Raw genomic sequence first — 26,942 nt, 5'->3', positions numbered from 1 at the left:
GCTAAGTGTCTCATCGTGACGTACAGCATCTCTGCAGACGGGTGTGTTGATTGTGCATTTCAAAATTATGCGTCTACAGGCTGTGAGTTCCGTCCTCCCTTCCCCGGGTTGTGATCAATCCTCAGCGCTTAGCCCCAGTCTATTGATCATCGGCCCCCAAGTATATCACACACATCATGCTATAATCTGGGAATCGGCATCGACATGGGTAACAAACTCTGATGTGCTTCCTATGTCATCCATCAGGCCTGTAGTCGGGTCTACGCTTTGCAAGCATGTCTGCCGTTATTCGATGCACGCACAGTCAACGTTTCCATCCATGGGATGATGATATCTATCGCATGAACGACAGTGCTCGGAATGGAGAGCATTGTACTTGGTGCATCATGAAGCGATCACCGCCTCTCACGCGACTACATTTAGATTCAACGTCGACATCCGTGCGGAACACCGGGCATCTGTCAATGTATCCAGTGCTAAGCGTGCTTTCTGAACATAGAAGCCTTGCGTCGAGGTCTCTTGGGAACTCTTTCCGATGCTGTTGTTGATGACACACTCGATGTCGATGGATCTGTTCCTCTGCACAGCGCCCTATTGCCGAGTATATCCCAGAGCATGCCTGGGACCTGTCATCCGCCATCTCCCGTGCTCCCGCCCGTGGTAACCACGAGGAATCATACAATCCTCTACCATCATTGATACCCTGTACCGCTCTCTGCACTCTAATCTTGCTTCGCATGGTGCTACCTTCCCTGCACTCGCTCCCTTTCCTTAGGCTAATCGTGTCTGCTGGATATCGTATCGGTTACGGGCAATAGTCGAGCGGTATGCAGATTGAGCTGAAAATCATTGTCATCATCCTTCAGGTAAATCGTTCACTCTGCTGCATAAGAGCTCTGACGCATATTGCTCAGTCCGTTAGCATTGTCTTACTCTCGGTTTTGCTTGCCACGCCTGCTCGGAAACACCCAATCGTCAATACCATCATTGTCCTTGCCATTATACGAGCCATTGTGGATGTTTTGCCCCCTTTTCTGGCTGTCAGCAACTTGTACGACAGAGCATTAAGCCAGCATCCGATCACCCAACCAGCCTTAAGGCGATTCTGCATAGCAGATGCAATAATGTTCGTGAATTGCATAGATTGTCTGATGCCTTGCCCTGATGCATTTGCATAGTCTGAACTACTTGACACTTGCGAAGTCTGCGTTCGCAATAAGCTTCACAATTGTAAGTGAATTCCCCAACCTCTTTGACAATAGACTGAGCGGAGAGGTCAGCCATGCCTGTACTTGGCTTTGAAATTCACAGGAGCGCACGATCGTCTCGATGCCGACTCAAGCCCTCAATTCTATCGGCGTACAGTTCTCGTACTCTGTGTTGGTCCATTTGGTAGGAACGCTGCTCTGAAATCCGAATACGAACTCATGTCATTTAGTATGGGCTTCTCCCATAGTGTTTGCTATGATCCCTAAGCTTATTCACAATACGGGCGCACTCATTCCTGCATTACACGGAGTACGCATACACGACATTATCTTCATGGAAGGAGTGATGACATGAGGTCCTTTAGCCTACCTGCATCGTCAGCGACAGTGATGTTGAGATTCTGACTCTCATCCTCATGCTGATACCGCTCGCGATATCGGCCATCACCTCCGGCTTACTTGGAATTATACTCGTCAAGCACTACAAGCTTGCGGATTTCCGCCATAGCATGGAGCTTCTACATCCGATTCGCGTCGTCCGCTTTGCGTTGCTTATTTCCACGATTATCGTGTCAACGGTGTTATATTCTGTTGTGCTCTCAATGTGGGTACGAAACCGTGATGACAAGGAAAAATGGGGTCATTCCTTTGAGGCATGGTTGCTGACAAGTTCCACTTGGGAAGGTGAGCGATACCACCTTAAATGAGACAAGAAGCCTCACAGTATCGCAATAGCGATTTCTCCGTTAGTCTTCTTCTGCATCTTTGCTGCGCAGGAGGTGTATTCCATGTGGTATTCGTGGCTTTGTCGCCATCTGCCATGCTTTGGGGGCAGGCGCTCAAGCAACCAGGAGACCTCTTGTCTCAGAAAACCCAGACGATCTCACGCTTCTCGACGACCATCTCGCGCTTTCACATGGCTCCTCGAGCCCCGCGGCCACAACAGCAGAGCACATGACACCCGCGATACCTATGGTCAAGAGAACCTTACGTGCGACGGTATTCACAAAGGCGCCTGCGAACCAGCACCTCCGCCAGATCGTTTGCAGAGGCACATCGTCCATTATCCCCAGGTAGTTGGGAACAATTGCTTACAGCTGCAACAAGAAGGATTGTCCCCGGCGCCCCGCTCTCCGAGAAGCAGGAGTCAAACTCCTCAGAAATCACGAGTGTTTAGGACGATACCATCACTGTCTGCCTTGGGTAGTCGAGAGGCGGCAGGCCATGGGCCAAGATTGTCCCCTCCCTACCTGGACAGTCGCAGCTCGGAAGTGGACGACAGCGGATGCCACTCGCAGAGTAGCACTCACATAACCAGCGAGGGATCGCGATACGCGTCAGATGAGACGTCCCATATAGTCGACCAGACCGGGACATTTGGCCGATGCGGATAACCAGATTCGAGGCAGCTCTGACTCTATTAGTTCTACACGTACAAATATGAGGAATGAAATAGTATGTATCAATGCTCTAAAGTATCACAGGGACTTCGATACCATTTTTGATAATGACGGGTCCTCACCGCAACTTGTGTGTTCGTCTCGCAAGATGGCCTATCAATAGCGTAGCAGTGCGAACGGGGCAAAATGAAGGTCTGCGATAAGAGATAGTCTTCGCAAATACAGGTTCCTCTACCAGGAATGAAATTGCCGCCAAGCAGAAACATCAATGAGAAGTAATTCATGAAAAGACCATCGACAGAATCCGAGCTGTGGCCCAATCGCGCGAGAGAGCATAGAGTCTAATCGGCGATCACCGAGCTGTACAGTTCACCTCTTGTGGCTGATTCACAGTCCCCCACGTGCTACCAGACGCCAATCTGGTACTGCCGACCCAAAACATTTCGTATATACTGACTCCTCAAGGCCGACCCACCCGCCATGGCTGATCACCAAGTACGTGCATACGGGGCCACTTTCACAATCATGCCCTCACTGTGTGTTCCCGGACACTTTAGGTAGAGAGGGCGTACCAGAAGCAGTTTCTCTTCCAAAACGCGAAGGCCCGCGGTATGTCCATGAATGCGCGGTTTATATATTTCACGGGTTTGACTGTCATACTGCTATTGCATGTATAGGCGGGAAGAAGGTTTCTACGAAGGAAAAGCGGTGGTACAAGGATGTCGGTCTTGGGTTCAAGACACCTGCTGAGGCGATCAGTGGTACATACATCGGTACGTCCAGCCAGTCGACTGCACAGCAGCTCGCGAAACTAACGGTCTAGACCAGACAAGAAGTGCCCTTTTACTGGTGATGTCTCCATCCGCGGACGCATTCTAACTGGCCGAGTCGTCTCGACGAAGATGACCCGCACTATCGTTATCCGAAGGGATTACCTTCACTACATCCCGAAATACAGTATGTATTCTATGGCCAAGGCTTCGTAGTGCCTCTCACGAATCGTTCGAACCCTAGACCGGTACGAGAAACGCCACAAGAACATGGCAGTACATGTCTCGCCATGCTTCCGTGTCGAGCTCGGCGATATGGTAACCGTCGGTACGTGGAGCAGTTTTCATGATCTCTACCGCGCCTTTATCTCTCTTTAGGTCAGTGTCGACCACTTTCGAAGACCGTTCGTTTCAACGTGTTGCGAGTGTCGAAGAACAAGGCGGCTGCGAAGTCGTTCGGGAAGTTCTAGGCTGTGGGAGGAGCTGGTGGTTCTGGTGTATATGTTATGGTTACTATTGCTTCCTCATGTTATATGCATGCATCCAAAATGACCACTATGGACGATGCAACACTCGGAGGTGCATCTCGCATGATTTGGACGAGAGCGACGATGGCCGAGAACGAGGATTTACCATCGTGCTGTTCCATTCATGCGGCCGGCAGCGGTAGCAGTAGTGAACGAAGTTACCTGAAGTTACGCGTTGTAAACAATAATCAAACAAACACACCTAATTGTGATTGGGCGGTGCCTCACTCAGCCTCGGGCTGCACTAGCAAGCCCAGTTGGTCGACGCCTATCCTCATTGCAGCTCGTTTCCTCCTATCTCTCTCCGTTTGTAATATAGACGTCGTCCTCGCCGCTCCCGGCAACATTGACGACGAAACGATCGTCACACTTTTCATACCCGATCCCATTCTTACATCGTTCCGACAAATTAGTCCAAGCTGGCGCCTACACTCCTGTCTGTCTTCACTTCCAGACTTGCTAGGTCCCGGGCGCACTGTCCCCAGCCAGGCTCGCCATCGACTTCACCTCAGGCCCTCCCAATGGGCCAAACGCAATCCAAGAGCCGTCGCAAGGGTGGAAAGGACAAGGACAACGGCACCGCAGAACCTGCCACGCTCTCTGACGTCGTAAATGGCGACGATAGTCCACGGCAAAGCCACTCTTCTCGACCTACCACCGCAGACGCAGCCAGCGATTCCCAAACATGTATTTCTACGGACGGAAAGCCAGACATCAACGTCTCGAGACCCGATGGCTCCGTGTTGCAGAACGGACACAGCCCACGACCTACCGGTCATGATACCCTTTCACCTCCCCACCCGAACTCGTCCACGAAAGATGCTCATCTCCCATCACCGGCTACATCCACTTCGCCCTCCACCTCACCATCCTTGTCCGCCAAGCCGCCTCCGCTGGACATTCCCATGACTCAGACCATTCTTGCAAACTCGTCACCGTATCCAACCCCAGGATCCACCAATAGTTTTAGCGTGGATCCTCTGTCAGTGTCGAATGGAGCACGGACCGGGGATCGAATGAAGCAACTCGATATCGACGACATGATCCAACGGTTGCTAGACGTTGGTTACACCGGCAAAGTCAGCAAGTCACTGTGTCTCAAGAATGCGGAGATTGTCGCAATATGTCAAACAGCACGCGAGGTGTTTTTGAGCCAGCCCACACTCATTGAGCTGTCCCCGCCTGTCAAGATTGTGGGAGATGTCCATGGCCAATACTCGGACCTCATACGGCTGTTCGAGATGTGTGGCTTTCCTCCTGCGGCCAATTATCTGTTCCTTGGCGACTACGTCGACCGAGGAAAGCAGAGTTTGGAGACGATATTGCTCCTCCTATGTTATAAGATCAAGTATCCAGAGAACTTCTTCCTGTTGCGCGGCAACCATGAATGTGCCAACGTCACGCGAGGTGAGCAGTTACTGTCGTATACTCTTCTCATTAGTTAATGCCTGTCACCTTCAGTTTACGGTTTTTACGACGAATGTAAGAGACGGTGTAACATCAAGACGTGGAAGACATTCGTTGACGTGTTCAACTGCCTCCCTATTGCTGCCATCGTTGCGTCGAAGATATTCTGCGTACATGGGGGTCTTTCACCGTCATTACATTCTATGGATGATATCAAACGCATTCAGCGGCCGACGGATGTTCCCGATTATGGTTTGTTGAACGACCTGTTATGGTCAGATCCATCGGATACCGCTGTCGACTGGGAGGATAATGAAAGAGGGGTCAGCTATTGCTTTGGAAAATCAATAATCAACGATTTTCTGGTGCGCTACGACATGGACCTCATTTGCCGTGCGCATATGGTAGTGGAGGACGGATACGAATTCTGGAATGAGCGGACGCTCGTCACCGTGTTCAGCGCGCCAAACTACTGCGGCGGTGAGTTCCTGGCTCGTTCGACATTCGATTCCACCTCACAGCTTCTCCGCGCAGAATTTGATAACTATGGTGCATGCATGAGGTCTGTTTGCCAATCTATCTTGAGCAATTCCCTAAATGTTAATATCCATTTACAGTGTTTCTGAGGAGTTATTGTGCGCATTTGAGCTGCTCAAGCCATTGGACGGTCCAGCCTTACGGAAAGAGATGACGAAGGCGAAGCGGAAGACGTACGTTGTGATTCTGATAAGCATCAATGTCTATTTGATCATTCGTTCGTGTTAGCTTAATGGCTACTACGACTTGACCTAGTCAAGAGATATCCTGGAATGGTGGGTATACGATTATAATTGGTGGATTTGCTTTGGCTACAGCACAAGTCGGCCAGCAGACGTGCGGTTGCGCCAAGATCCGCAGCTAGAGGAGGACGTCAGGAGGCCGTCACTTGTGCTTACTTGCCACTCTTGCTTCTGCTTTGCTGCCTTGGTGGACGAGGCAGTTGCGCGCCCCTGCCTGTCATGTTACGCTAACTTAACTTAATCCTGTCCTCTATCATCATCCCGTTCAAGCCGCGGCTCTCAGTAATCACTGGGATCCCGGACTTCTGTCGTGTACGATATTCGCGCATATATCGAGGTCCACGTGGGCTTGATCACTTGCATTGTTTGTTCTCGTACTATCTCGCTGCTGGTTCAACTTCCTCATCTGCATTCCGGTCCATTAGCTGTCCAATTTTGTGCTGTAGCTACATTTGTCGAAATACGTATTCATTGTCGCCGGGGTCCATGGGAGTAATAGATCGTATGGAATCTCTTGGAGCGGATTGCCAGCACATACAGCTGTGACCAACCACGACCACAGTATGAGGTTATGCACCGCCAAAAGGAAGCGATTTCTAGACATAGAGAACCTAAGTTACTCGAAGGACATTGTACTTTCAAGGATGGGATGTGGAATCTGCAGGATGTCGTCTTCTCGTCATATCATATGCAAGCAGTGCAAAAGCTATCACAATGGAGCCGGATCCCAACAAGCCCCAGGGAGTAATGGTCTCAACAGCGCCACCGAAAATGATATCCGAGATGAATACGAGGACAATTGTCAACAGGCTTCCCACAGAAGTGACAACGGGCCCCCAGACGCCCAGCAGGATCTGCATACATAATACACGTGAGATCGACAAGATAATCGCGTATGATAGAAGCTCACCATGAAGCCTGCATTAAACACCACGCCGCTAAGAGCGATGCCCGCGATTGCGACCACCTGTAGCGAAGTCTTGGGCAGAGAGAAGGTAGAAATACCGTAGTAGTCGAGGATTGGAATGGGTATCCACAGTACGAGTAAAGTGAGCACGCCGATAGCAGATGTCAGCATGTTGGGGTACAATCCAAAAGGCGGAGGATAGACAGCTTCATCTGCTACCTGGGGGATGTTGACAGCTGCTTCGTCAATGTCCAAGGTGCTATCATATGAGGTAGGAAGTCGTCTGTACAAGGCGTCCGTCGGGACTTCATCATCGAGTACCTCGGGGTCGGACGGTAGGGCGGCATAGATCTTGTAAAGTACCTGGTATAAGCCGTACAGGACAGACGCAACGAGCGTCAACAGATCGCCGATGAGGGGTGCCGAAGGGACAAAGACTGCTCTCCGGAGAACCGAGGCAATGGAGCGCTTTCCCCACAAGCTGGCCTCCGGCGTGTTTGCAGTGCTACCACCATAGACTACAGCAGTAGCACCCAACGTGGCAAGAATGACGGCGGCCAGACGTCGCGGGTCCCAGCGAAGCTTGAGGAACCTCACGGTGAGGAGGTACGCGAAGAATGCGTTCGTGTTCCACAGCGCGGTGACATCAGTTACTCTGCGCAGATCAGCGTAAGTTCTCTGTGTAGTCTCATGCAACTTACGAAGCTAGAGATACGGCAATGAACCACAGTAAAGCAGGGAAGGTCATGCCGGCCGTCAAGAATGAGAGAAGGCGAGCAAGTCTCCATGTCGGAAAGTCTGATGATTGAGTGACCGGGCCAGTGGGGGGCGAAAGATGTTGTCGGAGTGCCAGCATCAATCCGGCCCACAGAGCGCGAGGAGAGTTCTTGCCCGACAGCGTCAGGAATAGCACGTGCAAGGGTAGCATTATGGCGAAGGATGAGTGAACGATATAGCTTCACTCCGTTGTCAGCTTCAGACGTACGACACGAGCAGTGAATCTCTGAGACATACAACAACAAGAAGGGCTGTCGGAAATCCAGTTCGGTTTGCACATACTACACGCAGCGTAATCAGTCCCGACGTCCTGCTTCGCCCCACGTAGATTGCGGAACTTACCTGGCTTAGCTGCGTCTCAGTGACAAAGGCCACAAGCGCTATGATGAATACCACTATGGCGGACTTTCCGCCCAAGTTTACCGATACGTCATGGTCTCTGGAAGCCATTAGTTCGATGCGCTACGATATTGATACCAGATGTAATCCTTCGCATAGAGGGGTGCCCAGGGCGCAGAGAGATGCAGGTGGGAACAGTGGACTGGCAACGGAAATGACCGTGCCGGTAATGCTTTGCCTGTTTGCGAGGAAGTCCCGTTCAACGATAGCTTGCCATATCAACCGAGATGGATTAGCGCCAAGCATCGTGGCGCCCGTGAAGTGGCTGGGCCGGGATGCCGAAGAGCGGGGACTCTGGCAAGGCTAGTCAGTGTTCACCCTGTCCATCCGATGGCTGATGCTGGTAAGCCGACCAATCACGCGCACTACTCATCCTCTATTACTACCACTCCTTTTCACGGAATGCGTCACCGAAGTAGCACAGCCTGCACAGATTTATTTTTCCACGGGAAACCTGATGGAAAAATGGTGAAAATATCTTAAGTCTGGATATGGAAATAGTTTGGAAATCGGGTGGAGACAATTGAATTATGTTACAATTGCTTCACCGAAACATATCAGTATCACATATTTTTGGACTGAAATATCTTCCTTTGGGAAATAGTTTCACTATTGCTGATATGTTTCAGTAAAACAATCGTAACATAATTTAATTGTCTCCGCCCAATTTCCAAACTATTTCCATATCCAGACATAAGATATTTTCACCATTTTTGCATCAGGTTTCCCGTGGAAAAATAAATCTATGCAGACTGTGTAGTCGACTAGCACTGCGTACGCGTCGGGAAAACCCAAATGCGGCTTAGGACACTTTTATCCGCTTGCCGTCAAAAAAGGCAGTAAGCTCGAGAAAGTATCAGGACCTTTTTCTGGGTTAGAAGCTTCTTATTGTGCACATATCGGCTTGTACAAGCCAATACAGCAAGAACAAGTCAAGAAGGAGGTTCTCGAGTCACAAGTTGATTTGAGTTTTCCTGATGTAATCCATACCATATGATAGATATAAGGCGTGGGGAGCTTCACTGACTCCAGTCTCCCATGAATCCCTGCATTTGACGCACTAGTGAGTACGACTTGCTACTTGCAAACCACCTCGTAGTTCATACTTCATCATTGCAGTAATCCACGCAGGAAAGTCTATAGCAACCATTCTCGGTCCCCGTCCGTCTCTCGCGCACAATGAGGGTAGGGTATCTTTGTCTTGAGTCTCATTTGAAGGCAGCGCTAAGGTTATGCTTGCAGAACCTGCTTGATATTAACGGCAATGCCATCTTTACCAATAAATGGTACAAGATCATGCTCTCTGATGGGAGTGAACTCGGCTTTGGTGTAAGCCTGGACGGCGGTAAATATGGCTGCGCCCCCGTCCCAAGCGGTCAGGGACTCGTCATCCGATATCGCCGGCACCAAAACGATGATCTTACGATATACGGGTGGCCTATCGGTGACTGTGGCTATTTCAAAGGCTACACCGTCACGCCGGATGGTGGCCAGGTGCTCATCAAGCACCTCAGCCTGTCTAACGGCTCCCCGCCTCTCCTCGCTTGGTACGACAGTGACGACTCTTACGGCTTCGTCGCGAAGCAGCTGCCGGGCAACCGCGTCGCATTGTATGCCTTTGACCAGAACAAGGCAGTAGCCGGATTGAAGGTGCAGAATGTAGGACAGGGATTGTCTATGCATGGCGTGCAGGGCGCGTACCCGATTGCTTTGGACTGCGCTTTCGTGGAGGTCGGTCCTTACGACACCGCTAACATTTACTTCTGAATATCCGGATATCGTGACACCCATGCGAGTGAGCATTCTGATCCTAGTAGTCATGATCGCACCGCGATTTTCATATATCAGTGGAACGTGTTGGTCTGTCTGTCAATTTGTCAGTGGAGTCATTAAATTGTATGGCGCGGTTTTGTTCATGGTAGCACGTTAGCTGCAAGCTGCATGCAATTTGTTCACCGCCGAATGCGAATGTAGGTTTGTACAGGTGCATTTGGACCTGAATATCTCGGACTGAACTCACCAGGAAAACTCAAATCCGGCCTAGAACACTTCCATCCGCTCGCCGTCACCAAAAAAGACAGCAAGCTCGAGAAAGTATCAGGACCTTCTTGTTTTGAACTTTTTTCTGGGTTGGAAGCTTCTTATTGTGCAATTATCGGCTTGTACAAGCAATACCAGCAAGAACAAGTTAAAACAGGAGGCTCTCGAGCCGCAAGTCGATTTCCTGGTGATTTACAAAGCTCGCCTTATCACCGGGCGTGCGCGTGCAATGTCAGCGTCTGCCACCACCAGCCCGGGCAACCAACTAAGGGCCTCGCCATCTCAGGCCGGTGTACTACCTTTCCTTTCGCCTCTCCAATGCCAATCCGCATTCCTCCATTCTGACAAGCAGACATTACATTGTCAATGTTCTGCACAGATAAGCCTCAGTACTGAGTCCAATTCACGAAAGTTCTGGTGCCAGTGGTCCCTTGATGATCTCAATCCAGTAGCTGCATGCGATACCCTGTCAGCTGGCCAGTGGCCAGTCACGCCGGAGAAACACACCGCAACCACTCACCCATCGGGGTCGAGGATGAACGTCTTCCCGTCCGAAAGGCGCTCCGTCCGAGGGGCGCTTCTGAGACTTAACCCCGAGGAGCTCAAAGCGTTCACAGACCTCCTCGACGTCGGGCACGGCGGTGGCGATGTGAGCGAAGCCGCGGCCGGGATCGCTATTGCCGGACCCTGGAAGTTGGGGTCTGACTCGATGCCGTGGTTGTGCGTCAGCTCGAAGACAACGCGTGACGTGGTCTGTGGTCTCACTGCCGTGGTTGTAGGAGAAGAAGTAGAGCGTGAATGTTTCGAATTCAGCCTCTGCAATGTGATCAGTCGATGCGGCAGTGAGGGATCAAGGGCTCCTGGCTTACTGTCCGCGAGACCCATCCCAAGCACCTAAATAAGCATGGTGAGCGTCGGCGCTCGGGCATCGCTGCAAAAGCAACAGCAAAGCGCGATACACCTCGACGTAGAATTTCAGCGACACCTTCGGGTCCTTGACGCGCAGCATCGTATGGTTGGATTGAGAGGGAACTACGGTGAACCGTGAGCCCGCGATAACGCATCCACAATCTGTCGAACCTTGTAGTTCGCGGTTTCTGCTGGGCGAGGCATTCTGGTCAGGAAGTCGCTGGAGAAGGACCTGGACGGATTCGACGAAAAACGGAGAGCGGATGCAAAGCAACGAGGAGCAAGATGGGGGCGAAAGGCAAGAAACATTATCTGATACAAGCAAAGCCATCGCTTCGCTCCGGCACCAGAAGGTGTAAGACGCTATAGACAAATCTATTGACTCTAACCTTGATTCAATGATCCATCATGTACAAATCGCCAACTCAAACTGAAATTTCATGGTAAGTGAAATTAGTTGTATTTGGACGATGAGGCAACGAGGAAACTGAACACATCCCAGGAGGCGATGTGGAACGCTGAGCGTCGCTGAGCGTGGGGCGAGATCGTGGCGGTTGTTGGATTCGCCGAGGGAGATGAACATGAGCTAGTATGCCGCCGCAGCTGCTACCTTCTCGTTCTCCTTGAGTTGCTCCGCGAGAAAATGTTCCATATCCGCCTTCAGTCTATAAGAAAGGCCCACGAGGTGCGAATAGAGACAACATGAATATAGGTATAAGTTAACATCGCGGACGCTAAATAAATAACGGAAACGAGTGAGTATCAGGTTATGGGATTAGAACTGACCATAGACCACGAACAGAGTGCACATTGCCCCAATGAAAATTTTCAACCCAAAAATTTTGACGTACCGCGTTGACTGGTCTTGACTTTCTTCTTGATCTTGTTCGAGGTACTTGATTTCCATCGTCTTTCGCTCGACTTCCGATCGTGCAGCTTGAGGTTGTGTGCCTTATGCAAGTATTGCAGCTCATCTCGCATCACGTTTGACGCATGCGCGGGCAGATCCATTTGTCCTTGGGGAAATGACAGGATCTACTGCCATCGTTGTCTTGAGGGTTGCTAGCCGAGTGAGCTTAACACTGACCGCATCGAAGTGAGACCTTGACAGCTGTTGAATGTCGTCGCATAAGCGGAAGCAAGCAGGAGCTGACGTCGTAACAGGGTATGACCATCATGGTGAAGTAGATCAGGATCTTGTCGTCTTCCGTGATGCTGATTTCATCAATTCTACGTAGAAGCTGAACTGTCATCAGTTGGTTCCCAACCGCCACCACTACCACTCGTACATTTTTACCAGTCCTCTGTCAAGGAAGAAGTTTCGGAGCAAACGATAGACAGCATTCAGTTTCACAGCGAGGGAGTGTGAGGGAAATGCCACGGCGAGCATTAGCGGTTGCGGAACACCAGCCACCGGCGAGGGCGAAGAAGCCAATGACCATAAGGATAGACACTGGGACGAGGCGGATGAGTGGGAATGGCAAAATCACAAAGGGGCAGCGCACCTTTTATACGGTGGTCAGAGAGACATGGACGGCATTCAACAAAAATACATGAGATGATTTGTTGGCAAAGACAAAGACGAGCACGATAAAGAGCACAAAGAACATAAGCGAGACATATGAAGACTCGGAAGTGTATTATGACAGGAAGACAACTTGAAGGAAGGACGGCAGTGAAAGTGGCGGGGATTACACGTGACCACAAGCAGGTGTGCCCCCCCGACACAGTCGCGCGAGTCTTACCGCCTCCTCGACGCCCAACATGTTTCGCGCACTCCTATCCTCCAGCAGGCCTTTGCTTTCACGTCTTCGGGCGTCCGCCGGTCCTCATGTGCACAATCACGCGCATTTATTAATCCCTGCAACCATGCAGGCGACACCAATGTTGGCGAGAGGGATGAAGGTCCGGTCGTCTGTGAAGCGGATGTGCGATGGGTGCTCCGTCGTCAAGCGCAAGGGCAGGATCTACATCATATGTTCTAAGAATCCGAAGCATAAGCAGGTATATCCCCCGCAGGCTCGTTCTCCGTAAACTTGTCTCACTCCCTGTTATAGCGACAAGGATGACGGTTCTGCTAGTGGCGACTATTCACCTTCCCGCAAGACCACAAAACTTACGACTGTGGGATGCGGTCGCTGACACTTACGCGGAATAGATTGGAAGGGGTTCAGCGTACCCACATCTGAAACTCATACTGTATTCCATTTTCCTCCTGTACTCCCTCCGGCACCTCGAACCCTACCCAATCCTGCAGCTCCTTGTGCGATGCTTTCCTCCACCGGGCCGTTTCTGTGTTTGCTTCCTCCATCGCCCGGAAGTCCGGCATGTATACATCGCATTCTTCAAAGGCCGGGGACAGTATGCGTGTGAGCAGGATGCGGTCCACGAACGACTCTGAAGACGGCGGGAGATGCAGCGTGTCACGATATAATGCCGCACCGCCGATGACGAATGATCGGTGTATGGAAATATGCAGTTTCTCTGGATGTGATAGCCTGTCCAACGCGGTTTCTAGAGAGGAGTGCAAGTAGACAGGTGCTGGTGGGGTGGGTGCGTCCACTGGCATTCTGGCGCTTTTTCAGCGAGTGAACCAGTCATGATGCATACGAGTCGACCCACAGCTCGTATCGCTTATTGCTACTTATCACGACGTTTATGCGCTTCGATAGGGGTCTGAACTTTGTCGGGATGCTCTCCCATGTATTTTTGCCCATGAGCACCGCGTTCGCGCTGCCTTCGGGCGCGTTTGATGTGACCCGCGCAAAGTATCGCATCTCTTTGGATAGCCGCCATGGGAGACGTGAATTCTGGCCGATACCATTTGTGAGTGTTGCAGCAACGATGAGGGTCAGTTTGGTCATTTTGCACGATGGAAGCGTTCACGTTTAAGCAAGAAATGGGCCATAGATCGAGTATCAATCGGACTAGTACGCGCGCATCCGACGATCGACATGCGCGTTTGAGAGCTTGAATTGCATGGACAACGAAGAATAGGGGAAACTAAAATTACAGCTCTTTTGCAACTAATGACGCCAGGTTCCTCAGTCAGTATCAGTACGATCGAAGTATTTCTTCTTCTTCTGCCGCCACTTGTCCTGCGCTATCACGTCCTCAATTTCCTTCCGGACGATCCCAACCCAGTCGAAGCACGTCCCGCAATCCTTCACGTTGTGCGTCTGGCACTTAAAGTCCTCCGAGCGAGGTTGGACGCGGACGGCGCCGCGCTCGTACGCGTTCTGAGGTGTGCGCTCCTGTGTTTCCAAGCAACGAGTTTCAGTTCCAATCTTCCAGCCGTGTTGATTAGCATTGAAAGATAATGGCGCGTACTTCCAGGTCAAAGCGTATGGCATCATCGACGAGCTCTTGGAGGGCGTTGTGCAAGTCATGAACGCCATTATTGCCATACCGATGGTCACAGGTGCAGTACGGGCAGTATTCGCCACCATGCCTTTCGCAGAACATGAATCCATTGACGACGATGTTGTCGCCGAGGCCGGACATGGTGGTGGTGAGAATGATTGATATCGGCCTGGGAAGACACTGGTTGCATCATATGCTCGAGCCCGCAGGCATGTGTTAACACTATTGAGAGAATTCAATTGTTCCTCTGGAGATGCACGTTCCGTCAGCAGCCAGGATTACCTCCTTATTGGATACCATGATCCATGCACCATGAGTGGACGACAGCCTGCCAACCACATTACCATCAGGCTTCTAGGACTCGCAGCGGGGAACATGCAGTGCGAGTGACAAGGAGGAAAACAGATTTGCATTCAAGACAGCATGCGCGACAGCACTGAACCATGTAGATCGACCGATTTGCGCATTACCAAAACAACTAAGCACATAAGAACTTGAACCGAATTGACAAGCGGAAGGAACGTTATACGCCCCACTTCTTCCACTCGCTGCCCTCAGGCGGCTTAACTTCCACCTTTGACTTCTGGACCTCTTCCCAATTTGTGCTCAAGGTGGTTCCGCCGCTCTCCTGGTAGCTTTTCAGCATAGCGCGCCGAGTGTCTTCATCCGCGTCCGCATACAGCTTCTGGAAGAAGTCGTTGACGGCGGCATCGCCGCCCGCGTTGGGGTCGTCCGACGACGAGGGGCTCTTCTCGGACGAGAGAATTTCGGCAGTGACCGCGTCCCAGTTCTTGCGTGGTTTGTGTGGTTGCTCAGTTCTAGGAGGACTAACATTCCCTGTTGGGAAGGCGAGGGCTGTTCCCGCGCACAACGGTGAGCAAGTGCAACAGCGCGATAAACCTCGTGGAGGGACTCACGATCCGGGCTATCACCGACGAGCGCACCCCAGCGCCCAGGTACTACTTTCACCAGGCGAATTTCGACCTTGAACTTGCCCACCGTGTAGTCACTCTTCTCTGTGTCGATCTGCCCCTTCAGGGGCTCCAGATGGAGCTTCTTGTCGCCGTTCTCGTATGTGACCTAAGGCGCCACAGCAAACGAGGATCAATGCACGGCAGGAACGCGTCGCAAGCAAGGCAAGCGCACACTACGATGGCCAAACGTCACTTGCACATTTGCGGGATCTGCGCCCTTGTCAAAGACAGAGAGAGTGAGCTTCTCATCTGTCTCATAGAACTCGTGTCTGTGTGCCACACTCAATTGAAGCGCGATCGATAGGAGATCTATCTGTACGTACATACCTAAGAGTGGTCATTTCGGACTGTGAGACGTCCACAGTTCGGAGAGTATGATATATCGTGAAGCGTCCAGGGGTCAATTGCAGTGGCCACGCACAGGAGGTCGGCGGGAAGATTCTAGAGGCCAGCACGTGAGTGGGACGCGTCTAGGTGACGCGTGACAGACGCGATGTGTGAGTGTGACAGCAACGTGCCCTGACTGTCCCCGCCGACGTCATCGCGGCGGACAAGCGCCGGCCGTCCCCGCATGCACGCGTGGCAGGGCAGGCTAGCCACTGCACGCCTGCCTATAAATCTTGCGACCGACTGCTCAACCACCTCCATCACATCCCGGCTCTTCTTGAACACACGACGTCCTCAACATGTCTGCTGGTGTGCCAAAAGCTGCACTCTACTACTTCCCCACGGCGATCTGGCCGTCTGCTCGTGAGTTGAAGCGACACATGTTCCAGAATCTACACTCATCGATAGCATGCAGCACTTATGGCATTGTGAGTTTGAGTTCCTTCGCAGCGAGCTGCAGAATCAACCTTTCAGCTCAGGGAGGAAAAGGGATACGGTCCTGATGAGGTCGATTTAAAGCTGGTAGATCTAGGTATGTCGACTTTCCCCGGCATCTGCTAGGGATCATGATTGAATCTCAAACTGCTTTCAGCCAAAGGAGAGAATTTTACCCCACAATATCTACGTCTGAATCCTCACGGTGCGCTGTGTCAGCGACTTCGATTGCATCGCGCTCTGATAGCTTGCAGGAACGGTACCTACGCTTGTTGTGCCTCTTCACAACACGCTCTCCCCCGAGATCGAGAGTAGATATAAGGCTCTCCAAGATACGAAGGTTCGCGGCATGGATTCTAGATGCCATCACCGTTCATGAAGGCTAACGATCTGCCTGTCTGTCAGTCCATCGTCGAGTTCATCGACAAATCGCGTTCCACCCAGTCTCGCACGCACACTACCTCCAGCGCGCCCTCCCCCTCGCTCAGTCCTGCGACCATTGCCTTCAGTGCTATCTCTGATAAGGTCATCACGCTACTTCACTCCGAACCTGCGGACCCCAACGCGCTCCTCTACCTCAGTGCCCGTGACGAGGCGTCCCTGCGTGCTCTCGCGAAAGCACGCGTTCCTATGTTATCCGCTCGACGCAACACGCTCGCTCAACTGCTCGAGGACAGTGCGGCTGACAGGATTCATGTGTCTGAGAAGACGCGTGCATTCTGGACAATGAAGAAAACAGCCACCGAGAACTTTCTCGACGTGTTTAAGGACGCGGAGAAGCCTTCCAGCGCGCTGGACGACGTTGAGAGGCAGAAGCGCGAGGCGTACCTCAAGGACGCGAAGTTGACATGGGCTGGGCTCAAGGAGGTGCTCCCGCAGCTCAATCAGGAGCTCATCGGGCCGTATGTTCTTGGTGAGCTCCGGGCAGTTGATCGGCATCATTTAATTTGCAAGCTGATGTATGCGTATACAGGCGATCAGCTATCCGTCGCCGACCTGCACCTTGCTGCATGGCTTGCTCGGATCGTCATGCTCTCGGGAGGCACGATTGAAGAGGATGGCAACACAGTCGTTGGCAAGCTCGAGGCACACGTTGGCCCGGGCTTCACGTTGCCCAAGGGCATCTCCATTACGGAGGCTCGCCGCCGTGCTGGGCTGCCGCTGCCGGAGACGGAAACGGATGAACGGCAAAGTCGCCTCGCAGCGTTCTGGGACGCGATGAAGGAGAGGCCGAGCTTCCAGAAGATCTATGCGGATGGTTTGCACTGAATATTGGATTGCTCGCCGCTGAGTATATCAGTTGGTGATTGCAGAATGTGTGAATTGCAAGAAGATATGGAATAGGAATGTACTTTAGTACTCAGGTTGCTACAATATATCCAACCTAGTCTTCTTCCGGATAGATCCACGGAGTTCGGCGCTGGACGTTTAATCAAGAAACATCAAATGAGCTGCAATTATATGCAAACGGATAATCAATAAATTATATGCCCCGCACACTCGTTGTTCTGGAAGCCCTATAAATCCTCCAGAAACTCGCCGGCGCGTGCGATTTAAGATGTCCGATGTGGCAAGTTGGCGAGCATACATATAAACTGCAGCTGTCAGTCCGCCCTGGGTGGTGTGGACGTGACGGATAGGCGTTTGCAGTCTGCTTTCGATGACAGGTTCTAGAGAACAGTGCAGCCGTGCTCGGTTCAGCGCTCGCGAGTGATCACCATGCGCGGGAACACCGAACGTCACATTGCTCCGTCTCGAAGTCCACACCTTGATTGTGCGCATATCGCGGAGATTGGTCGGATGCTCGATTCAGGAACCGGGAGGGGGGAGTGCGGACATTATCTATAAAGCTGGATTCCCGTGGAACAGCATGCAGATGCGCTCGATGAATCGATGACTCCTATAATGTCGATCCTGTAGAAAATGTCGGGATGCTTGGCGAGATAAAAGACACACAAGCGATAGAGACACATGACTGCCTTGCAGTGTGTAAATGCCGAGCGAGGCATACATAACACACATACGACGAATTTGATACGTGTGGGCAAGAAGCATCTATTGGAGGCACGATGATTTAAACAACACTCACGCCTGGTTCTGAAACCCGTCATCATGTTCAAAATGTCATTGTAGCGGCAACTTGATCGCGTCAAGAAAGCTGAACGATCTGACAAGGGCTAATTTGTCGACTAAGTGGTGGCGGTCCGACTTAGCACTGCAGTACTAACAGTGAACAGCGCCAAAGCCCGACCTAATCTGACACGACCTCCACCAGGACGGGCCCCCGGGACGTGGCCCGAGCAGAATACCGACAATGTTTAACAGTCTGTCGTCAGAGATGGGAGCAGATAGAAGACCGCAATGTCGTAAACTTGACCTCGCAGGCATTTGTTCAGACCGAATGGGGAATCTGACGTTCGATAGCCGCATCTTCCATGACCCGCAGAGCACATATGGGGGATGCAGGAAAACCTGGAGGGTGCAGGAAAACCGTCGCAGCAACAAGAAGCTTAGATACGACGAAGTACAGGCGAACTCGAGGATGACTCGAGTGCTTGTGGTCCGGAGGACGAAGAGCATGAGGACATAAGATATAACTGCGTACCCTGGTTCAGTACACATTGTTTTTGGCACACCGCGCGGCGACTACGAGCGGCCCGCAAGCCGAAGTGGAGACGATGAAGCACTGTGGGAGGACATATGTATTGAGTGAAGTCGTTAGGTGCCATCGACAATGACCACGAAGGCGACGACTGCAAAGCGGCACGATACGAGTCATAGGATAAGTGGTATTTATTTTAGAAATGCTAGTTGGGAGCATCAGATCTGATGTCAAGACTAGTCCAGTCCGTGCGCACTGCGCAGTAACAACCTGTAAACTGGGCGATGCAGCCGTCCCGAACTGTTTGACGGATGCATCGCTGTGCCATAGCTGTAAGCTGGGCAAGAGAATGAATTTCGAAAATAGATGAGGACTTGCTGGCGGTGACCCGACTGGGCAAGCCGAGAGCGTGTGTTTGCTGATGGCGCCGTGCTCTTCGCTACCACTGAAACGACATCAACAGCCGCACGTGGAACCAGACGGCTAGCGTCGCGCAGATTGAGGAGAGTAATCAGTGCGTGCAGAACGATGTCTCTGGCGAGCAGGTGGACACGGCGCGCGGAGGAGGAAGGAAGTGAAAAACGTATTTAGCGGAGGCTGCGCATGGGTCACAGACGCGCTGTAACGGCTTCATCGTTCTCCTGCTTGTCTACGCTTGAGTGGATTCATTTCTGGGCCTGCGCTCAAGCTGCTGCCATTGTCTAATCTCTTCTGCCCGCGGCCGTGCTAGCTGCCTTTGCTCCTCGCGCCGCCTCCTACCGCGCCCACGCAGACAGCAGGTTCTGAGCGCCCCGCGACGTGATATTATACCCACCGCTTTCTTTTCCTTCGCGACCGCTGCTCAACTGCCCTTTCGTTCTACTCTCCGCACATTCCTTGTTCTGCTCGCCATGTCTTTTCCATTTAGTGTCTTTGGAAGCACACCACCACGCCCCCGCATCCAGCTCACCCAGGTACCAACACCCCCACGTCCTCTAGATGAATACGACGAAAATGCCTCTGACTGCGACCAAGAGGAGCAGCCCGTTCATTCGGGCACGCATCTTGACCATCCTCATCTGCGCACTCCCTTCATTTCTTCTGCACCCTCCTCTCCCGACCTCAGCGCCCAGGCTGCGGAGCGCCTCTCCGACCGCACCCTGCTCTATCCTCACTCTGGCGGCTTCGCAGGTTATGTTCATACTCCCTATTCGACCGCATCGAACACGCCGTTGCCATCGCGTACGCCCTCTCCCTCGCCGTTCTTCTACTCTTCGGGCGTGTCGTCTTGCAGTTCGGACAGTGACAGCGAGCATGAAGACGTGCCCTTCACGGCACGAAATGCACATCTTCGGTCATCACAATGGAGAGAAGAGCGACGTCGTTGGTGGATTATGGGCGCGGTACGGAGACGCCGAAGGAGAGAGCGCATGGGTGGTTGGAGGACGGTCAAGAGAGCGATAAGACTTCTCATCCGCCATCCATTCTTTCCCAAGACCCCCATTACCATTGTACGTGACGTTGATATCAGCGAGCCTCTGGCCACGTTGTAACTGAGTATCGTCTCGCTGACTATTGCTGCAGTTGCTCACCCTCCTTCTCCTTACAATCTTGGGCGTGTCAATCACGTTCCTAATGATCTATATCCTAAATCCTGACAAAGAGCCTCTTCCATGGCGCGGCTACTGTACCATCCCGCAATTCTCCACTGCACCTCCCTCCTACGACCTCCCGACGACCGCATCGTTCCCGCATTCCCTACCAGAGAACTTCACTCCTCCGACATTCCCATCGGTAGATCTGGATACCCTCTCCCCGGCGGGAGTGTTCGTAGGCGTGTTCTCGATGGACAACGCGGTGGAGCGTCGAATGCTCATCCGCTCGTCGTGGGCGAGCCACCAGCGCAGCCGGGACGGAGCAGGCGAGGGTGACGGGGGCGTCGGAACGTCTCGGACGATCGTTCGCTTCATCCTTGGCCAGCCGCGCAAGGAATGGCAACGGCGGATTATGCTCGAGAATGAAGGTTCGTCATTAATGTCATACTGTGTGCGCCTTCGCTACTGACTGCCGATGTGTGGTGCAGTGTACAAAGATATGATCATATTACCTGTCGCGGAGAACATGAACAACGGCAAGACGTATGCGTACTTCTCGTGGGCAGCGCAGCACGCGTGGGTGCCGCCGCTCTATTTCGATACGTTTGAGCGCGTACCACAGGGCTTGTCGTACGCGAACAAGGCGCATTATGTTGGAGCACCAGCCGCGCATGATCCGATACAAGCTCGGCAAGACTTCGCCACGGGCCACCCACAACTGTGGGTAAGACCCGACTACGTGGTGAAGACAGATGATGATTCATTTGTCATACTGGCGGAGCTAGAAGCACGATTGCGCGTCGAACTGCATGCGAAGCCTCAGAAGCACCCACGCGCTGACAACGGCACAGAGTTCTCGACTTCTGCGTCCGCTTCTGACTCTCAGGGCTCGTTTGATTCCACAATTTTGGCGCAGTCGGCCTCGATCCTGGACTCAGCCACTACTCCAGACCTCACGTTCTCTGCTGCTTCTACTGCGGCGCGCGTGGATGCTTTCGTTGCACCTACTACGACGCAGACAGAGCGCGCTCCGTCATCTCCAGTGAATGAAGCGTTATCTTCTACGGACCCGCTTATTTTCTGGGGCTATCTCGTCAAAAACCGCTTCATGGCTGGCGAGTTGTACGCACTGTCGTGGAGTTTGGTAGATTGGATCGCGCATGACCCGCAGGTAGCGGAGTTGAAGAAGGGCGCAGAGGACAAGCAGACGAGCAAGTGGATGCGACTACATCCCAGAGCGGACGAGGTTCGGTGGACGAGCGAGCGGTGTTGGATCTACGACCATCCCCGAGCGAGCACCGTGTGAGCATGTTTTTTAATATTTTCACAGGGTTTTGCTCATTGGGTCACGTTTGTGCGTTGCAGATACTCTCACGGTTTCCTCTTCCCATCTGAGGCGAGGCGAGTGCAGGAAGGCGTCATGGACGACATTTCGCGCTCGGTACCGCTGGAGCTCGCTGCCCAGACTACGGGCGCGATCCCATCGCCGTTTGGTCTCAATGCGCCTATTCCGTCTACGTGGTCACGGTCGACGGTGTCCAAGTTCGGCACTCGTTACAGTCCACCATTACCCTACCTGGACCAGGACACCAGCATTGAGGCACTCGTAGAGGGCAGCGAGATGTCCAGGCTGACTGAATGTAAGAAATGTGCACTTCTGCTATCCCTTTCTGCATCTCTAATCTCCCCATTCGCATTTTAGCCAGCGGGGTCAACCCGTGGACGGTATGGCAGCGCCGTGAGGGCAGACTTGCGAAGTACGAGAACAAGCGCGTTGGCGGGACGATCGTCGTGCACTTCATCAAGAAGAATATGTGGTTCCTCGAGACAGCCGCGGCATTTCTCCTGGGCGAGGACAGGACGGAGGCAGAGCGCGCACGCCATTGGGCGCATAATCACCGTGTGAGACCATCGTCGGGCAGGCCCGCAGATGTTACGAGCCCGTTGGATGAAGAGACCTTGGTGGACGATGCTTCCGCTGCGTCTGATCAGCATCAAGGACAAAATGCGATTATGAAGAGACATCGGCATCGATAGCGCACGAACGCCTTCCCGTCCATATTCCGCCCATGACGCGCCTCACTTCGCCAGCATAACCTGCATGGCGCGTCCTTGTAAAATATATTGGCCAGAGTCATCGTATTTCCCAGCCGCATATCCTCGTCTCATCTAGTGGTCACCGTGGGTTTTATGTCTACCAAATCGTAATCGCATGGCCTGCACGGATTCCAGCTTCACGCGGCGTGTATTATCGTAAATACCTCCATTGTTCATACTCCATGCACATACTACTGCCTGCCCCTGACGTTCCGCGCAGTACCACTAAACACTGCTGTTCCCGCATCGCACACCAAGCAAGTCAAGGCGAAGCGTTATAATTTGTTCCAAGAACAACTATTCAATAAGTGACGCCGACCTTAAAGAGCTGAGTTGCCGGGCTCCGTGCCTTGTATGAGCAGGTTGCCGTTGTAACCATCTAGCACTATCGCTGGCTCGGTAGCTCTGCCGTCATCTGGCTCTCGCAATGAAATTCGTGACCTCAGCCGACCGGTCACCGCCCTCCTAATCGTGCCTTCCCACTGCTGGAACCACTCTCCCTCTCTCAGACCGACAAGTTTTGCCATCCCTGATGGTGTCTGCATTGTCCTATCATCAAGGATGCCGGCGTCCAAGGTCGAGAACGGGGGCGGCGGCGAAGACTTCGTCGAGCTCTCCCTGGTGGATGCGTCGACGAGCTGCCACGTCTTCAGCGCATAGGCGCCGCCGCAAACCTCCCAACGACCACCACCGCGCCGACCGAACCGCTGGTACAGCCAGATGAAGGGATAGATGAGGAAGAGGAAAAGCAGGAACTTTAGCCACTTGTTTGAGAGCGTGCGTGAAAGCCAGTTGTCAGGGCGTATGTGGATCTTGGCGTTCGTCAGCTCAAAATGCACTTCGAAATTGCCCGTGTAGTATGTCGATTTGACGGCGGCGCTGATGGCTGCCTCTAAGTTGGCCAGATTCCAGCCGTAGATGACCTAGTAGGGATGACGCATTGCCGTGCAATGAAAATAAGGGGTCTTGACATGAACATGAGTTAAGGGCTCTGACGGTACCTTTCGGTAGGTGAACTCTTTCAGTAGTTTGTTACTGGCACAGTATTCATCGGCCCACTGCCGAAGAGTCTTGGATGACTTCAGTACGTTGGCCTGTATTGCTAAGGCATCAGCACCGTGGCCCGCTTGACTCTCGTCTATTGCAGCCCAAGGAGGCAGCCCTTTTGCCATCCTCTCCTCTCTATGCGATCGGGCCATCTTGATTTCTTCTTTCGTAGCTTTCCTTCGCAATGTTGTAAACAATGCCTCCTCTTCGTCGGCGTTCTGGTTGCTGGCGTATATGTCTACCTCTTTGTACATCTTTCCTCTATACGCTGGCTCCTCATCAGGCACACTCCAATGGATCGGACCTGATGCAATGTGTTGCCCTACGTCTATCATGAAGTCGAAATCTGAGCGCAAAACCGCATTAGTTGCGAGTGAAACCAGACAGGAGGCGTACATGCCTGTGACCTCTTCAGTGTCGTGTTCGCGCACCATGTGGCGTTGACCGCAGCTATCCTGGCGAGCCACCAAATGAGAGACAGTTTCTTTATGTGAGCCGTATATCCGAACGTGGACACCGGGGAATGACTCGGCATGCGACAACAGAAAGCGGTATAAAGCCTCTCCTGAGGGGTTTGTGAGGCTCGATCAGCAAAGCTTGACTGCAATGGCAAGAATGCAAAACTGACCGTCTTCATTCAAGTGGGAGTCGTGCGAGACGATGGCACCGTGCGCTCCGGAAACGAAGTACTCTGCCTCGTATGGAGTAAACGCTGGAGGGGGCTCTTCACCTCCTTGAGGTACGAACTGCTCCGGGCCCTTAAAGTGGCTGCTGTAGCTCGGTGCGGCTTCATCAGAGCTAGGAAGGTTGATGGCAGTCGACGGTCCAGCACCAGGCTGTTCGGACTCGTCGACAATGTGCGATGGTGACGGCTTGCTATCTGTCATGGTGGTTCCGGTTCAGGAGGTGAAGGGAACGAGAACTCGTGTCATCGACCAGTCACGTCGTTGTAGTGACAGCCCTGTTCCGTCGGTCGCGGATGGTCGGCGGCGCAGCATATTCAGTCCAGTCTCACGTACGGTGCGGATGCTGCCGATGGCGGGTATGTGTGGCTGCACTGCAATCCCGAGTCGGCGGTATTGATCTGGCAGTTTGTTCTTCGCAAAGTAAAATTGCAAAAACCACAGCACCTAGGATTCCCGCGTGGTCCCCCACCGTGGTACTAACTAGGCGGCGCTCTGGTTAACTGCGCGTGCTTTCAGAGTCCTATGGCCGTAGATGTGCAGTTTGCTTTTGGGTCTTCTATGAACCATTTTTCGTTCATTTAAAAAAAAGGCAAGCCCATACTCAGCCAGTGAAGTTGATATAAAATACTGCAGATGTACCAAACCCTGGAAGAAAGAGAAAGGCTCTCTACCAGTCAAGATCAAGGTGAACTAGAGTATCAGGTTAAGAAGGTTCTCAATTCCAAAATGTTCCGAAATGAAAGAACAGGTTATAGAAGACCCAAAAGCAAATTGTCCATCCACGGCCATAGGACTCTGAAAGCACCGCATCCCGTCCGATCTGCGCAGTTAACCAGAGTGCCGCCTAGTTAGTACCACGGTGGGGGACCACGCGGGAATCCTAGGTGCTGTGGTTTTTGCAATTTTACTTTTTGAAAGCTGTGTGCGAAGAAGTTGTGACCCTGCAATCATACAATGGCCCACAAACTGGATCAGACATGCTGTGTTCACCACCACAGGGAAGTGAGAAAGGAGTGCTTAAGCAGAGGAAAGGCTCAACTTTCCCTCCTGCTGCCTGCTCTGAAATAGTAATGGTGCACAAACACTGCTTAGATTCTATATCTCTCATTTGGGACTATGCACTGCACCATCCGGTATTTCATGCCAAAATCCATCAAAGGTAGACTACAGACAAACTGAAATGTCCTGTGAATAGCAACGAGGCAACTTGAGTCTAGTGTCCGTGATACGCGGCAGCATGTCCATATATATACGTGTTAGGAGCGGCCAATGTACGTCGTCATGAATGTACGAAAAGTTCACTGAAAGCAAGAAGCGATATGAAAACTACAAACACACCGGAAGTCTCAATATCACAACATCATGACTCGTCTACAGGAGGCGCAGGCCATTACGTTCAATCTTGCCGAGACGGCTCCCTGAAAGCGTCTCCCCCGGCGCTGCTGCTGTCCGGCAGGTTTCGTATCTAGATGCCAGTGAGCTTCCAAAATGTCGCCAGTACTGAATTCACTACTCACCACTAGCCGTGATGTCGTCGGATCATCGAACGGGTCCTCGCTCGCAACGGAATAAATCGACGACGCCGCGGAGTCCCTCGCAGGTACATCCTCTTCCACCTTAGTCCCTACACCTCCACTCTTCTCCAGCCTCTTCGGGTTCCTCGGCGGAGGGGAAAGCACATCCGTGTTACTCACATTCGTCGCCGTGGACGTCTCGCCCTCATACCTCCTGTATCCCAATAGTAAATCATGGCTGCTTGCGCTTGTTCCGGCGATGTGTCCAAGCCCAGCGGAGCTCGTGCCATCTGTGCTATAGCCATACCCATACACTGGCCGTCCAACAAACGTGTCAGGCGGAGGGCTGTTCATCCGTGCAGGCGCGTACCCATCCTTGCGCTGAAACCCGAGTGTCGCGGGTAGCGGCGGATGGACCGTGCCAAGAGCTGCATATGGATCGAAGCCGTTCCATCGCGTAGTTTGCGGGCCTGCAACAGGCTCATCCAAGTAACGCGATGACGGTCGTCCACGCGTGCCGAGCAAAGTCCTCGTAGCATCGCGGAGGGCGTTGTTGCCAGTCATCTGCAAACTCAGCCGCTGAGACATGTTCGGTGCCTCGTCATCGCGGTCAACTGGCGCGCGGTTGAAGCCCGCCGCTGCGAGCGTGGACGCAACCACTGTGTCATGCTCTATTCTTCGCGCACGCAACCGCCGGCGGATGCAGAAGAATATAAAGATCAAGATCGTGGCAGCAGCTAGGCCAACGATCAGGAAGACTCCAGCCACCGCGCCCTTATCACGGAAGAATCTGGAGGGGAAAACATTACGCCCAGCGTCAGAGCGTGATTCGCCGTTGAATAGATGACAATACAATCACTCACTCAGACATTGAGGCAGCATCGTTGTTGACGCTTATCGGCGTCGGATTTGCCGCAACAATCGTCACATAACTCGCTGCTCCGTTGCTCCCAGTAACCATGGAGGTCTCTGTGACGTATGGAGGAGCAGAGGTGACGGTCTGACCCTGACTATTTGTAGTCGTGATGTAAACGATGCTCTTGAAAGTCATGCTATAGAATAAACGAGATCCCATCAGCACAAGATCCACATTTTTCAGACGGTACGAACGTTGCTGACGTCTCCTGACTGCTGGTGAAG

At 52.5% G+C, this 26,942-nt stretch overlaps 16 protein-coding genes across 16 annotated transcripts; 7 read left to right on the top strand and 9 right to left on the bottom strand.

Moving 5' to 3' along the window:
• Positions 1-688: 688 nt before the first annotated feature.
• LAESUDRAFT_396631 (uncharacterized protein) lies at positions 689-2,636 on the top strand. The gene is made up of 7 exons (XM_040902296.1): positions 689-866; positions 915-1,126; positions 1,179-1,230; positions 1,281-1,392; positions 1,439-1,518; positions 1,574-1,892; positions 1,944-2,636. The coding sequence occupies exons 1-7, from the start codon at positions 828-830 to the stop codon at positions 2,600-2,602; spliced, it is 1,473 nt and encodes a 490-aa protein (XP_040760425.1). The 5' UTR covers positions 689-827; the 3' UTR covers positions 2,603-2,636.
• Positions 2,637-3,018: 382 nt separating this feature from the next.
• LAESUDRAFT_684900 (40S ribosomal protein S11) lies at positions 3,019-3,942 on the top strand. The gene is made up of 6 exons (XM_040905870.1): positions 3,019-3,103; positions 3,166-3,217; positions 3,286-3,381; positions 3,437-3,565; positions 3,623-3,706; positions 3,757-3,942. Exons 1-6 carry the CDS (start codon positions 3,089-3,091, stop codon positions 3,846-3,848), a joined length of 468 nt encoding a protein of 155 aa, XP_040760424.1. The 5' UTR covers positions 3,019-3,088; the 3' UTR covers positions 3,849-3,942.
• A 200-nt stretch (positions 3,943-4,142) lies between these two features.
• Positions 4,143-6,574, top strand: LAESUDRAFT_729927 (phospho protein phosphatase PPZ). The gene is made up of 5 exons (XM_040909745.1): positions 4,143-5,312; positions 5,367-5,792; positions 5,847-5,874; positions 5,930-6,022; positions 6,078-6,574. Exons 1-5 carry the CDS (start codon positions 4,427-4,429, stop codon positions 6,097-6,099), a joined length of 1,455 nt encoding a protein of 484 aa, XP_040760423.1. The 5' UTR covers positions 4,143-4,426; the 3' UTR covers positions 6,100-6,574.
• A 155-nt stretch (positions 6,575-6,729) lies between these two features.
• Positions 6,730-8,225, bottom strand: LAESUDRAFT_661140 (uncharacterized protein; the record flags this gene model as incomplete). The annotated part of the gene is made up of 5 exons (XM_040904913.1): positions 6,730-6,945; positions 7,002-7,653; positions 7,700-7,954; positions 8,013-8,056; positions 8,118-8,225. The coding sequence occupies 5 exons, from the start codon at positions 8,223-8,225 to the stop codon at positions 6,730-6,732; spliced, it is 1,275 nt and encodes a 424-aa protein (XP_040760422.1).
• Positions 8,226-9,074: 849 nt separating this feature from the next.
• LAESUDRAFT_684892 (uncharacterized protein) lies at positions 9,075-10,161 on the top strand. Its single transcript, XM_040905869.1, has 3 exons — positions 9,075-9,237; positions 9,294-9,359; positions 9,417-10,161. The coding sequence occupies exons 2-3, from the start codon at positions 9,354-9,356 to the stop codon at positions 9,939-9,941; spliced, it is 531 nt and encodes a 176-aa protein (XP_040760421.1). The 5' UTR covers positions 9,075-9,237; positions 9,294-9,353; the 3' UTR covers positions 9,942-10,161.
• A 456-nt stretch (positions 10,162-10,617) lies between these two features.
• Positions 10,618-11,327, bottom strand: LAESUDRAFT_738578 (uncharacterized protein; the record flags this gene model as incomplete). The annotated part of the gene is given in 7 exon segments (XM_040910913.1): positions 10,618-10,666; positions 10,735-10,775; positions 10,807-10,888; positions 10,921-10,943; positions 10,963-11,028; positions 11,176-11,208; positions 11,295-11,327. 7 exon segments carry the CDS (start codon positions 11,325-11,327, stop codon positions 10,618-10,620), a joined length of 327 nt encoding a protein of 108 aa, XP_040760420.1.
• A 418-nt stretch (positions 11,328-11,745) lies between these two features.
• LAESUDRAFT_729923 (uncharacterized protein) lies at positions 11,746-12,459 on the bottom strand. Its single transcript, XM_040909744.1, has 3 exons — positions 12,413-12,459; positions 11,924-12,353; positions 11,746-11,857 (listed from the first exon to the last, which is right to left on the bottom strand). The coding sequence occupies exon 2, from the start codon at positions 12,132-12,134 to the stop codon at positions 11,952-11,954; it is 183 nt and encodes a 60-aa protein (XP_040760419.1). The 5' UTR covers positions 12,135-12,353; positions 12,413-12,459; the 3' UTR covers positions 11,746-11,857; positions 11,924-11,951.
• A 415-nt stretch (positions 12,460-12,874) lies between these two features.
• LAESUDRAFT_705683 (dihydrofolate reductase) lies at positions 12,875-13,987 on the bottom strand (the record flags this gene model as incomplete). The annotated part of the gene is made up of 3 exons (XM_040906596.1): positions 12,875-13,127; positions 13,181-13,693; positions 13,746-13,987. The coding sequence occupies 2 exons, from the start codon at positions 13,985-13,987 to the stop codon at positions 13,294-13,296; spliced, it is 642 nt and encodes a 213-aa protein (XP_040760417.1). The 3' UTR covers positions 12,875-13,127; positions 13,181-13,293.
• Positions 12,888-13,157, top strand: LAESUDRAFT_705685 (uncharacterized protein; the record flags this gene model as incomplete). Its single annotated transcript, XM_040906597.1, has 1 exon — positions 12,888-13,157. The coding sequence occupies one exon, from the start codon at positions 12,888-12,890 to the stop codon at positions 13,155-13,157; it is 270 nt and encodes an 89-aa protein (XP_040760418.1).
• A 59-nt stretch (positions 13,988-14,046) lies between the features above and the next one.
• LAESUDRAFT_705679 (uncharacterized protein) lies at positions 14,047-14,643 on the bottom strand. Its single transcript, XM_040906595.1, has 2 exons — positions 14,454-14,643; positions 14,047-14,377 (listed from the first exon to the last, which is right to left on the bottom strand). Exons 1-2 carry the CDS (start codon positions 14,625-14,627, stop codon positions 14,168-14,170), a joined length of 384 nt encoding a protein of 127 aa, XP_040760416.1. The 5' UTR covers positions 14,628-14,643; the 3' UTR covers positions 14,047-14,167.
• Positions 14,644-14,868: 225 nt separating this feature from the next.
• On the bottom strand, positions 14,869-15,893 carry LAESUDRAFT_705678 (SGS-domain-containing protein). Its single transcript, XM_040906594.1, has 4 exons — positions 15,788-15,893; positions 15,633-15,729; positions 15,404-15,566; positions 14,869-15,341 (listed from the first exon to the last, which is right to left on the bottom strand). The coding sequence occupies exons 1-4, from the start codon at positions 15,799-15,801 to the stop codon at positions 15,010-15,012; spliced, it is 606 nt and encodes a 201-aa protein (XP_040760415.1). The 5' UTR covers positions 15,802-15,893; the 3' UTR covers positions 14,869-15,009.
• Positions 15,894-16,065: 172 nt separating this feature from the next.
• LAESUDRAFT_729918 (uncharacterized protein) lies at positions 16,066-17,682 on the top strand. The gene is made up of 7 exons (XM_040909743.1): positions 16,066-16,210; positions 16,263-16,275; positions 16,327-16,379; positions 16,440-16,487; positions 16,537-16,622; positions 16,688-17,195; positions 17,256-17,682. Exons 1-7 carry the CDS (start codon positions 16,147-16,149, stop codon positions 17,549-17,551), a joined length of 1,068 nt encoding a protein of 355 aa, XP_040760414.1. The 5' UTR covers positions 16,066-16,146; the 3' UTR covers positions 17,552-17,682.
• Positions 17,683-18,285: 603 nt separating this feature from the next.
• Positions 18,286-18,995, bottom strand: LAESUDRAFT_396250 (uncharacterized protein). Its single transcript, XM_040902294.1, has one exon. It carries the CDS (start codon positions 18,902-18,904, stop codon positions 18,506-18,508), a length of 399 nt encoding a protein of 132 aa, XP_040760413.1. The 5' UTR covers positions 18,905-18,995; the 3' UTR covers positions 18,286-18,505.
• Positions 18,996-19,514: 519 nt separating this feature from the next.
• LAESUDRAFT_396252 (glycosyltransferase family 31 protein) lies at positions 19,515-22,685 on the top strand. Its single transcript, XM_040902295.1, has 5 exons — positions 19,515-20,374; positions 20,448-20,886; positions 20,947-21,760; positions 21,824-22,098; positions 22,161-22,685. The coding sequence occupies exons 1-5, from the start codon at positions 19,775-19,777 to the stop codon at positions 22,493-22,495; spliced, it is 2,463 nt and encodes an 820-aa protein (XP_040760412.1). The 5' UTR covers positions 19,515-19,774; the 3' UTR covers positions 22,496-22,685.
• Positions 22,686-22,875: 190 nt separating this feature from the next.
• On the bottom strand, positions 22,876-24,489 carry LAESUDRAFT_661390 (uncharacterized protein; the record flags this gene model as incomplete). The annotated part of the gene is made up of 3 exons (XM_040904934.1): positions 22,876-23,478; positions 23,557-24,167; positions 24,231-24,489. 3 exons carry the CDS (start codon positions 24,487-24,489, stop codon positions 22,876-22,878), a joined length of 1,473 nt encoding a protein of 490 aa, XP_040760411.1.
• Positions 24,490-25,684: 1,195 nt separating this feature from the next.
• On the bottom strand, positions 25,685-26,366 carry LAESUDRAFT_661270 (uncharacterized protein; the record flags this gene model as incomplete). The annotated part of the gene is made up of 2 exons (XM_040904922.1): positions 25,685-25,753; positions 25,806-26,366. 2 exons carry the CDS (start codon positions 26,364-26,366, stop codon positions 25,685-25,687), a joined length of 630 nt encoding a protein of 209 aa, XP_040760410.1.
• Positions 26,367-26,942: the final 576 nt, after the last annotated feature.

This window comes from Laetiporus sulphureus (assembly GCF_001632365.1).
Source record: "Laetiporus sulphureus 93-53 unplaced genomic scaffold LAESUscaffold_46, whole genome shotgun sequence".
Classification (NCBI taxonomy): domain Eukaryota; kingdom Fungi; phylum Basidiomycota; class Agaricomycetes; order Polyporales; family Laetiporaceae; genus Laetiporus; species Laetiporus sulphureus.
This window is presented reverse-complemented; position numbering and strand designations above follow the sequence as displayed.

What these genes read in the sequence shown, in the direction of transcription:
- LAESUDRAFT_729918 (XM_040909743.1), top strand. Translation starts at nt 16,147, where the DNA reads ATGTCTGCTGGTGTGCCAAAAGCTGCACTCTACTACTTCCCCACGGCG. An exon ending in TTTAAAGCTGGTAGATCTAG is followed by an intron (nt 16,380 to 16,439) that starts GTATGTCGACTT and finishes AACTGCTTTCAG; the next exon opens with CCAAAGGAGAGAATTTTACC. An exon ending in CATCGGGCCGTATGTTCTTG is followed by an intron (nt 17,196 to 17,255) that starts GTGAGCTCCGGG and finishes ATGCGTATACAG; the next exon opens with GCGATCAGCTATCCGTCGCC.
- LAESUDRAFT_705678 (XM_040906594.1), bottom strand. An exon ending in TGACGTTTGGCCATCGTAGT is followed by an intron (nt 15,567 to 15,632) that starts GTGCGCTTGCCT and finishes GTGGCGCCTTAG; the next exon opens with GTCACATACGAGAACGGCGA. An exon ending in CGTCGGTGATAGCCCGGATC is followed by an intron (nt 15,342 to 15,403) that starts GTGAGTCCCTCC and finishes GCGCGGGAACAG; the next exon opens with CCCTCGCCTTCCCAACAGGG.
- LAESUDRAFT_396252 (XM_040902295.1), top strand. Translation starts at nt 19,775, where the DNA reads ATGTCTTTTCCATTTAGTGTCTTTGGAAGCACACCACCACGCCCCCGC. An exon ending in CCAAGACCCCCATTACCATT is followed by an intron (nt 20,375 to 20,447) that starts GTACGTGACGTT and finishes CTATTGCTGCAG; the next exon opens with TTGCTCACCCTCCTTCTCCT. An exon ending in CATCCCCGAGCGAGCACCGT is followed by an intron (nt 21,761 to 21,823) that starts GTGAGCATGTTT and finishes TGTGCGTTGCAG; the next exon opens with ATACTCTCACGGTTTCCTCT.
- LAESUDRAFT_684900 (XM_040905870.1), top strand. An exon ending in CCAAAACGCGAAGGCCCGCG is followed by an intron (nt 3,218 to 3,285) that starts GTATGTCCATGA and finishes TTGCATGTATAG; the next exon opens with GCGGGAAGAAGGTTTCTACG. An exon ending in GATCAGTGGTACATACATCG is followed by an intron (nt 3,382 to 3,436) that starts GTACGTCCAGCC and finishes GGTCTAGACCAG; the next exon opens with ACAAGAAGTGCCCTTTTACT.
- LAESUDRAFT_705679 (XM_040906595.1), bottom strand. Translation starts at nt 14,627, where the DNA reads ATGTCCGGCCTCGGCGACAACATCGTCGTCAATGGATTCATGTTCTGC. An exon ending in CCATACGCTTTGACCTGGAA is followed by an intron (nt 14,378 to 14,453) that starts GTACGCGCCATT and finishes TTGGAAACACAG; the next exon opens with GAGCGCACACCTCAGAACGC.
- LAESUDRAFT_396250 (XM_040902294.1), bottom strand. Translation starts at nt 18,904, where the DNA reads ATGTGTACTGAACCAGGGTACGCAGTTATATCTTATGTCCTCATGCTC.
- LAESUDRAFT_729927 (XM_040909745.1), top strand. Translation starts at nt 4,427, where the DNA reads ATGGGCCAAACGCAATCCAAGAGCCGTCGCAAGGGTGGAAAGGACAAG. An exon ending in AACTATGGTGCATGCATGAG is followed by an intron (nt 5,875 to 5,929) that starts GTCTGTTTGCCA and finishes ATCCATTTACAG; the next exon opens with TGTTTCTGAGGAGTTATTGT. An exon ending in ACGAAGGCGAAGCGGAAGAC is followed by an intron (nt 6,023 to 6,077) that starts GTACGTTGTGAT and finishes CGTTCGTGTTAG; the next exon opens with CTTAATGGCTACTACGACTT.
- LAESUDRAFT_396631 (XM_040902296.1), top strand. Translation starts at nt 828, where the DNA reads ATGCAGATTGAGCTGAAAATCATTGTCATCATCCTTCAG. An exon ending in ACTCTGTGTTGGTCCATTTG is followed by an intron (nt 1,393 to 1,438) that starts GTAGGAACGCTG and finishes CATGTCATTTAG; the next exon opens with TATGGGCTTCTCCCATAGTG. An exon ending in TCATTCCTGCATTACACGGA is followed by an intron (nt 1,519 to 1,573) that starts GTACGCATACAC and finishes GAGGTCCTTTAG; the next exon opens with CCTACCTGCATCGTCAGCGA.
- LAESUDRAFT_729923 (XM_040909744.1), bottom strand. Translation starts at nt 12,134, where the DNA reads ATGGATCTGCCCGCGCATGCGTCAAACGTGATGCGAGATGAGCTGCAA.